Below are 10,322 nucleotides of genomic sequence, written 5' to 3'. Positions count from 1 at the left end.
TCATCAGTGTGTGAGCATCAACAAAATTCACTAGTGGGCGATCGACAGCAAAGTCAGCCGTGAGCAGTTTTCAAACATAGCAAAAGCAACAGTGAGTTATTTTTTAGTCAGTGGGTGATCATCATCAGCAGATACGCCAGAGGGCGTTCATCACATTTTGTCAGTGGACACAGGATGTTGATTTCAAGCAAATGACAGATGGATCCTTTTGCAGCTTGGCACGTGATGGAGTTGTCAAACGATATTTAGAGATGAATCAGACATGCAGCTGACTCATGGTCTCTTCATATTGCAGTTTCTTCAGCATCCAGCTTTGGCAGTTTTTCAGGGAAATGTTTTTTGAGGATCAATTTGAGAACTTGGAAGAGGGTTCCTTGTTCTTATTTTGGATTTATCATTGGGGGGGCAATGTCAGTCTCACTCTCATAATAAAACAATTATAAATGCAAATATTATAATTAAATAAATCAAATCTTGAAAATTAGGAGTTAGTTCCTCAAACTAGGGAGTTTAGTTAGGATGAGAAATTCTCTCCAACTAGTTCTCCTAGATTGGTGTTTTGTTGAAAAAATATCTCAACCAAGTTTGTCCAAGATAGACATACTATCTTGAGACCAACTTTCTCATGTATTTATTTGTACTATTATCATTCTTTGTACATTGGATTGATTAATAATAAGAATATGAAGAATGTTGTAAAACTGAGGTTTTTTTCGCCATGTCTGGTTTCTATATTTCTAAGTGTTTATTTTATTGAGTTTATTTTATGTGTGTTAGTTTCCTTCATTTGAGACTCCAAGAGAATGAAAGAGCTTACTCTTTGAAGCTTATCATAAGAGAATGAGAGATCTTTGAACCTTATCACAATGGGCTGAAAATATCCCCTAAGATTTTAAACCAGACAAAAGGCATAGCATCCCATTATTTCAACCACCCCAATCATCATACTCTAAAAAATAGCTTAGTCTAAAGAGCCCAGAAATTAATCCAAAAAATAAATTGGAAATTCAAACAAAATTATGACAAAATTTGCTGAATTTTTTGAAAATCTAAATTACAACTGTCAAACTTCAAAATTTTGAGTGCCTAAAAATTCTTAATAATATATCCATTTACACCATAAAAAAAATTAAAAAAAATTCAAAACATTCTAACTTTTTAAAATTTCTTTTACCAAATTCCAACACTAGAAAACGCCCTAAAAAATTGAACTGATTGCCAAAATTCTGCCTGGCTAGAAAACGCCCTAAAAAATTGAACTTACACTAGAAAACGCCCTAAAAAATTGAACTGATTGCCAAAATTCTGCCTGGCTAGAAAACGCCCTAAAAAATTGAACTTGTTTCCATTTCGTAGTCCGCAACTATTCACGAACGTTTGATGGATGGTTACGATGCCTTCCTCTCGCATGTCGAATTTACACATGAAAGACAGCGGGGAGCCCACTGTCACGGAGCGAATTTACGTATGAAAGACATTGGGGAGCCCACTGTCAGGGAGCGAACTTACGCATGAAAGACAGCGGGGAGCCCACTGTCACGGAGCGAGAACTTTTCTTTTATTTTTTTTAAATAGATGACTCAGGTTCAGTCTTTTTCTTGACGTAGGTTAGGTTAGGTTGAAAATTAGGTTATTCCATGCATGGCGGGGTTCTCCGCAGCCCAAGATGGGTCAGTCTTTTTTGACGTACTCGACAAAAAGCTCACACGGTATGCTAATATTCATAACTTCAATGTGTAACAGGCAATCAAGTTTCAACACGTATTTCTGAACTCCGATTCCCACCATCTTTACTTCGAGTAGACCGGAAAGCTACTCCAAAGATCTATAGGTATCAACTAATACATCTGACCTTATGGAACTAAACCCTCATGGAACTAAACCCGTTCAAACTCAGGTATACACGCGCAGCCGCGCTCTCTACGCGCTGTGCACAGGGAGGAAGACTGAGAGCTTAGTCCATATATCAATTATTGTTCTTTGCTCTTTCACATGATTATATTATCCAAGTAAGTGAGGTGAAGAATGATTATGAGCACGGGTGCAGAGATGGAAGTACGGCTACTTCTGCGCATTGTGTTGCAGTTTTTGTTGGCGTCTTGCACTCTTTCTGCTCGCAGCTTACAGTGGAAATCTTCTCCCTACCATTACGATTACATGACAATTGGACAACCCTCCCAGTCTTCTGATATAACCCACTCCCTGTCTGATTACATACGAACAGCAGAACCCTCCTCCCCTTTTGTCTCCCTCTTCCAAACTACCAATCCCTCTCCTCACACTGCCACCTCCTCCTCCTCGTGCTCCTGCTCCTCCAACTCCACCGGATCCGGCTCTTCTTCCTGCTCTTGCGATTCGACAGTCAGACAAGCCGTCTCCGCCTCCGCCTCTCCTGCCCCCTCAACTCTCCCAAACGCTGCAAACATCTCTCCTTCCCCCTCAACTCTCCCAAACGCTGCAAACATCTCCTCTTCCCCCTCAACTCCTCCAAACGCTGCAAACATCTCTCCTTCCCCCTCAATTCTCCCAAACGCTGCAAACATCTCTGTTTCCGCCGGGGCTTCCCGTGGCAGGCTGAACATCTTGGGCAAAATAGGAATTGCAATAGCTGTCACTCTGGTGTCGTTGCTCATTTTTGTAGCTGTGTTGAAGGCCTTCAAGAAAGCCTCCCACGACAATAATGACAACGATTCTGAGGCGGGGAGTGTAGACATACTCACGCACACAGCGGCACAAGTTGCCAACCCTAGTGGGAACTCTTTGGAGGTGGGCATTATAGATACCACCACGCACACAGTGGAGGAAGTGGACTGTTTGGAGGAGGGCATAGGCATATGCACTTATACAAGGAAGGAACTGGCCAAGGCCACTGACAATTTTACTACTGAAGTTGGAAAGGGCGGCTCTGGATCTGTGTATCGGGCGAACTTACCAGGCAATCGACTGGGCGCGGTCAAGAGAGTAACGGATTTAGATCCCGACTTATTCAAACAGGAATTATCTGTGCTGGTCAGATTGCCACGTCATCCTCGGCTTGTTGATCTCATTGGATTGTGTTTGCAAGCAGGTACGCTACTATTCGTTTCCTTTCTATGCATATCGTTTCTTTATTCCCAAATGCGTATAAGAAACAGAAATGGAAGATAACCGCCGTATTCTAAGTATAGTTATGTTTTGGAGTTGGGGTTTTAACAGTATAGATATGTTTGAGAGTTAGTTTTATCTTTAAGTACAGTTTTAATTTTAAGTACAGATTTAATATGAGTAGAGATTTGTAAATATTTACATGAGTAAATATTATTTTTATATTTCTAGAAGTTTATAAGAAATAAAAATGGAAAATAAACTACTGTATTTTAATTGAAGTTATGTTTTAGAGTTAGAGTTTTATCATTATAGATATGTTTTGGAGTTGGAGTTTTATTAGTATAGATTTATCTTGAAGTATGGATCTAATATGAGTAGAGATTTGTAAATACTCATATAGGTCTAGACTTGCAAATATTCTTAAAGTACAAATTACAATGTGTTATTTTTCATTTTTTAAATTGTATTTTTAAATGCTAAATAGAATATATATAAGACTAAATATAAATTTTAACTATAAAAACTTATTTTTTTTTTCTATATAGACATATATGAAATTGATTAATTAACATAAATCTTCAAATAGTTTATTTGAATCTCTAGTTAAAATATTTTGAAAACTATAAAATTTAAACACCTAATTATAGTAGATATATTTTTTTTTTAAAACATAATTTTTATTTTTTTATTAACCTCTCTCATAATAAGCTATTATCTAAAAAAAAAAACATCCCTCAAAATAAACTACTAAACTATAAAATAAATTTATAGACTCAATAATTTTATTTATTTATTTTAATTAAATATATGTAAATTATATAATATATATAACTATTTCCAATTTATTTAAGAGATTAAATCTATTTATATAATTAAAAATATATTTAAAATAATCAAATATCATAATTTTAATCTCAATTGTATCACTGAATTTCATAAATGCAGAATAATCCAACATCACCGTATTTTATATATATATATATATATTAACACAATCAAATTTATCACAAATAAAGATGATCAATTTCAATAAATTTTATAAATCTTTTGTTAAAATAGATATCTCAAAATGAAATGAACTGAATTTATTATCTCAACATTATTCATGAAAACCTCAATAAGACGTATTGACGTCCATTGTAATTTAGTTAGTTTCATATATTCTTTATTGAGTGATTTAAATTATTCCTCTCGAACTAACAAGTATTTATATAGTCACTTGTGGTTATTCTTGTGAATTGTCCTTTTTACTTCATATACAAGGAGGTTGTGAACCATGTTTTGAAGTTATTCATAATGCCAATTAAATATTTAATATGAATATTTTCATTAAAATAGAAAGGAAAAGAAAGTTGATTTAGAATGTATTTATATTTCAGTTTTTACAAAGATCTTGTTTACACGTTTGCTCTGTTTTATATAGTGTGTGAAAATATTTCTTAGTTGGAAATTTAATTTATTTTTACACGTTTGCTTTGTTTTATATAGTATGTGAAAATATTTCTTAGTTGGAAATTTAATTTATTTTATAATAAAAATATTTTTACTATTTATTAACATTTAATATTAATTAATAATTATATTCAAAATTTTTAAAACATTATAATTATTAAAAATTTTAAAATTTGTATTTAAAAAAAAATATATATATATTTATTATAAAATTAACATATTCATTCAAACATTATAAAAATAAAAAATACATATTATAATTTTTTTTTATCATGGTACTTTTCTTAGCAATACATTAAATATGGTAATTAAGGCATTATAGGTAGAAATTCAAAAAAAAATTAGAATCAAAATAATGAAAACAAACTCTTCAACATTAAGGTGAGACTAAACCAAGGGACAAATTTCTTCAAATAAATAAAATGTTATATAACTACTTAGCATCTTGTAATAAAAATTGCTTTTAAATTTTGTGTTTTTAAATTGGGTAGGAATTATCCTAGAAGTGACTCTGACCTCAGTACTTGAAACTTTGCACCTTGATTTTTGATCAAAAATTTTAATCCATTCTGAGATGACTTAAAACATTGAATTTAAAAATTAAAAAAAAAAAACCAAAACTTTGCCCCTTAATTTTTGACCAAAAGTTTTAATCCATTCTGAGATGACCTAAACCATTGAATTTTAACAAAACTAAAACTTCTTGTCTGCAAATGACCCTCACCAAAAACAGAGACAAATCCTAAACATAATAATCCCTCAAATGGATCCCGTGCACAAAACAGGATAATGGAGGAGGTAATTAGGAACATTCAAACCTAACGTTCCATAGAGCAATTCATCTTTCTCCCGTACACTAATCTATCATTTTTCTCACCAGACATTGATTCTCTCTCCTTGGAAGTTCACTACAGAAGGGAATGAGAGTTGGAACCTGGTTGATGCTGCAGTTCACAGCATCTCAATAGCATTATTGATTACAACTTCTCGCAGTAAATTTTTTTAGCTATTATGATCATTGGAAATAAGAAAAATTTTCATTATTACTTTTGCTTTTACAGATGGATTTAACTGCATTTACGAGGCCATAATTAATATTAATGGATTTAATTCATTAGGGTCAAACTCATCAACCCATTAATGTAGTTAATATGTTCGAATTATGGCCGTGCTATCTTTCCCTCTTGTTATACTTCACTTTAACAAATAATATATATAATTTCTTTGGAAAAGTTATAGTACTGTGTGTGGAGTTCGAGCAGCCAAGAAAGTGTGAGAAGCAACCAAAGTCAATGTTTTGCCACTGTGAGAGCTGGAGCGCTTAGGTACATGTAACATTGCGTGGAACAGATTCCCTGTAGAGCGGTCAACGTCTGAGCAGTTAGTGAGAAAACACATCTGTGGTATGGTAAGCACGGGATGCTTTATATGTTTTCAAACCTATGCATTGCGTGGAGCCTACGGTGTGAGGCTATATTTAATAGGATTGATATGACAAAAAATCCATGTTTTTTTTTAACCGTATGAATTCATCCTTTTAATTAAAGTTGGACACACAAAATTTTGATGCTTGGATTTAGGGATCAACAACAATTTGTTGCAGGATCGTTCTTGTAGTTTGATGTAAAATTATGATGAAGATTTTGAAGTGTAATTCATTGTGATTAAGAGTAAATGGGCTTATATATTTGGGCAGATAATTGATGGTTGTATTGTTGTACCTGACTTGAGATTATTATAATGAGGTATTTGTGTTGTAAGGGGTGTATGATCTGTTTTATCTAACACTCCAAATTTGATTTCTCTGGTGTGTTGTAACTTTTGTTGAGTCAGACTAGCAGTGTCTATCTCTCTTAGGAAGAGAGAGGATGTGATATCAAGTTGTGGAATTGACCACTAGATAGATATGGAAGGTGTACATGTATCTACACTTGATTTGTAATTGTTGAGTGTTTATCCCCCTTTGGTAGAGAGAGGATGTGACATCAAGTTGTGGAATTAACAGCTAGGTAGATAGGAGGGTGGTAGGTGTACTCTATCTAAGTTTGATGTGTAATTGAGGAAGTTACAAATATGAGATGGAATCAGAATTTAAGGGATCAAGTCAGGAAGAGTTTAATATGAATGATGAACCATGTAGGTGAAAACGATTCCTAGAGAAAAAAGGATTCCTAGAGAACTGACCAGTACAGCTTATGGTACCCATGTACCTCAGTAGATGAATTTTTTTTACATGGACATCAGTAATCAGTGGATGGTACCCATGTACCTAAGTAGATGGATTTCTTTTTATATGGACATCAATAATCAGAGAAAAGAAGAATACCCACTATGAAGAAAGCCCAAAGAAAAGATAATAACAACTAAAGACAATGTTTTTAGAGTTCTACAGATTAGAAGATCAATTTGTAGACATATTTTGAAAATCCTCAACATTTTTTAGTGACATAATTAAAAGTAATATTGAATTCGTAATTATCTCAAAAATTCATCACCACCACACAGCGTCCAGTGCATCCACGCACCAAAGTTTTAAGGGCCAACAGCATCTGGCCTCATCAATACTCGAAAAAGAGTCCGCCCACCAAAGTTCGAAGGGCCAACACAGTCTGGCCTCATCAATACTTGAAAAAGAAAAACTAGTATATGTAACTGACTCAGATTTTGTATAAATATAGATGCTCAACCATCCACTCTCTGTTTGAGATTTATTTGTTTAATTTGGCAACCGTAGCTACATTTTGGTCTGCATTGTTTCCTTCATGATGTGGAAATTTTGGGCAGGGAATTTTTGAAATTCTGAAATCTAAAACCCTCTCACTTAGAAATGGCTGTTTGTATATCTTTTGTTGTTACTCTAGTTTTTCCTCTTTTAATCTCAACCTTGTCGTGATCACCTATTAAAAAGGAATTAAGTAACTATTTTTTCTGCTGTAAGCCTTATTCGTAGAAAAGATTGATCAATTTTGAAAGTTTTGAACCGTGATAAATTAATTAATTCTGTTTCATTATGCAGACATGTTTGAACTTTTAACGTTTACATTACCATGTACACCATGGGATAATCTTTTATTCGGTATAATTCCATTGCCATGTATTTTCTTTCAACAATTATGTGGGTGCCGCATCTGCAGGTGAGCGAATTCTTGTGTTTGAGTTCATTTCCAGCGGGAGTTTGTATGATCGACTTCACAAGAACAAGGGTCTTACAAGTCCACTGCATTGGGCCGCTCGTATGGTCATAGCGTTTCAAGTTGCTGTGGCTTTGCAATACCTTCATGAAGAAGCAAAACCTCCTGTCTTGCACCGTGATGTCAAGTCTGCAAATGTTTTGCTGGTGGACGATAACTGTGCTAAATTGGCTGATTTTGGACTATCAAAGTTAGGCCCAAAAGACAACCAGTTTACAGTCACTGCTGTTAGAGGGAGTTATGGTTACATGGATCCCCAATACGTGAAAACACGAAGATATTCAGCTAAAAGTGATGTGTATAGCTTTGGTGTGCTTCTGCTAGAACTAGTTACAGGTTTAAAAGCAGTACATGAAGACACACCTCTGGCAGAATGGACTCAAACATATCGTTTCAGCGAAGGCATAGAAAGATTCATGACAATTGTTGATCAAAATATGAAAGATCAAATTAACATGATGGAACTGCAGATTATGATCAAAATTGCTAATTTATGCTTACAGGACATTACTGAAGAGAGACCTCGGATGAGGGACATCGTGAATATGATGCAGGAAAGTAGAAATATAAAAGCAAATGGGAAGTTATCAGAGAGCGATGAAGCTCCTTTTTTGGGAAATGGAAACTTATCTGATGGTGGTCGCTGTGAATCAAATTTAGGTGAATCTTGAGATTGAGACAGTACAGATAGAAAATTTACTTCATGGTGGTCGTGCCGCACTGTGAGTTGAATTGAGAAGAAGCTTGATATACAGATGTAACCAACCTTATTTTGAAGATACCAAGCGCTTTAGTTGGCACAGCAGGTCACATGGGAGCATTTTCATCCTTTATATTGTTGTTATTATTTTTGAAGTACCCCTGCATTTTTAGTACCTTTACATTATTATTTTGTAGTGCCAAGGAAATTTAAGCCTTGCGCAGCATTCATTCAATCAGAATTCGATTTTGTCTTTATGATATTTAGTTTCTGCTGAAAAGAGTGGAAAGATAATTCTAATAAATTGGATTAATTCTGTCAATTTTTTTACAAATTAACAATTTATATTTAACGATTAATTATGCTTTGGCATTTTCTGACTGTGGCTTGATCAATAAAGTTCTCAATGGTAACTTGTAACTTCCTTGCAAGTATTTAAGACCTTTTTAAATATTTTTTTACCAATTATAATTAAAGATTTATAATACCTCGCTATTTGATGGTATGATAATCAGCGAGAAATGAATTAAAAAAATGCATGGAAACGTATGTCTTTTCACTTTCTGAAATATACACTGGTTGGAAATGAAACCAATGCCTATTCACAAATACACTGGGCATATAAATGGCGGGATCCCCCTAGATAAGTGGTGGAATAAATGATATGATATGTTAAAGGTAATTTTTTAAACAATTAATAATTATTTTATTAAAAATAAATATATTTAATTTATATTAATTATTTTGATAATTACCACAATTATATTTATTAATGTGATTGATATATAGATGAATGCTAGTTTCATATTTCTATTAGCTTATAAAATGTAGAAAATTTTGGGCATTATTTTCATATGTTTATTGACATATAAAAACTGCAAAATGTTGAGATCAATTTATATCAACCACATCAATAAATATAGTTGCGCGAGTTTCTATTGTAATATCGATTTATTGACCATAGTTAATTATGGTTAAAGAACATTAATGAGTTTGATCATAATTTTAATGTTAAAAATGTTAATGTTTTTCTTTTTTTTTGATCAAGTAAGAGTAAGACCTTCTATTAAGCTAGCCAAATACACATAATTTACATGAAGCCACACCCGCTATGTGAGAATTCAACAGTAAGCAGGGCAGGCAGAACCAAACCATTCACCCAAAACCAAGAGAAACCTAAACAAGAAAATCAGGGAGAATCGCCAAACAATTAAGGCAGAAGGCCATCTGGTAGTGTTGTCATGCATCAAATGAACCTAGAATTCCTTGGAGGATGAGTCCAATGAACTGGAGGCCACAAAAGGCCACAAATGACCCGCCATGGGTCCACAAGAGGTCCCACCACAAGCCACACTTAAAACTATCAAACGGACTAGACGAAAATTAAAAGCATAACACTCTAATCTTTTTTCGGGTCTCACCAACTAGCACAAACAAATTTCCATTGTTGATCAACTGACTAAGATCCAACGGTATTCGTGAATATTGGGAGGACGAAAAGCACGAGAGTTAACTGCCCGATGAGGGAGATTTTCTCTCACCTCGCTCCACAACGTGTCACACGAAGAGTGGAATTGGTTGCTCCTCTCCTCCCACGTTACCTCACCCTTTCCTTTGCGTAGCTTAGGTCAGAAACCATTCAGACCCTGCCCAATATACCACTTGTGGTTTTGAAATAGTTATTTCATAGAAAAAACAAACACATCCTTTCACCACGTGTTGTCTTTCAATTCCATCCAGTGAGCAGTTCTTGAGCCAATCCAGTCCACCTAGATTCTCTGTCAAACACCAACTAAGCAATATGAAAATGGACACCTCATCTTGTGGTGCTATCCGAGTCAATCCTTTCATCATTCAATCAAAAGAATTCCAGACTTTGGAAAACAGCGAAC

At 34.3% G+C, this 10,322-nt stretch overlaps 1 protein-coding gene across 1 annotated transcript; it reads left to right on the top strand.

Annotated features, from left to right (window-relative positions):
- Positions 1-1,857: 1,857 nt before the first annotated feature.
- On the top strand, positions 1,858-8,555 carry LOC149162022 (putative serine/threonine-protein kinase PBL21). Its single transcript, XM_089435618.1, has 2 exons — positions 1,858-3,067; positions 7,674-8,555. Exons 1-2 carry the CDS (start codon positions 2,026-2,028, stop codon positions 8,399-8,401), a joined length of 1,770 nt encoding a protein of 589 aa, XP_089291744.1. The 5' UTR covers positions 1,858-2,025; the 3' UTR covers positions 8,402-8,555.
- Positions 8,556-10,322: the final 1,767 nt, after the last annotated feature.

Source organism: Pinus tabuliformis, chromosome 5_2, assembly GCF_031772625.1.
Source record: "Pinus tabuliformis cultivar Carrire ecotype Pingquan chromosome 5_2, CPIR1, whole genome shotgun sequence".
NCBI classification, from domain to species: Eukaryota; Viridiplantae; Streptophyta; class Pinopsida; order Pinales; family Pinaceae; genus Pinus; species Pinus tabuliformis.
Note: the sequence above shows the minus strand (reverse complement) of the source record. Positions and strands in the feature narration are given on the sequence as shown.

What these genes read in the sequence shown, in the direction of transcription:
- LOC149162022 (XM_089435618.1), top strand. Translation starts at nt 2,026, where the DNA reads ATGATTATGAGCACGGGTGCAGAGATGGAAGTACGGCTACTTCTGCGC. An exon ending in TGGATTGTGTTTGCAAGCAG is followed by an intron (nt 3,068 to 7,673) that starts GTACGCTACTAT and finishes CCGCATCTGCAG; the next exon opens with GTGAGCGAATTCTTGTGTTT.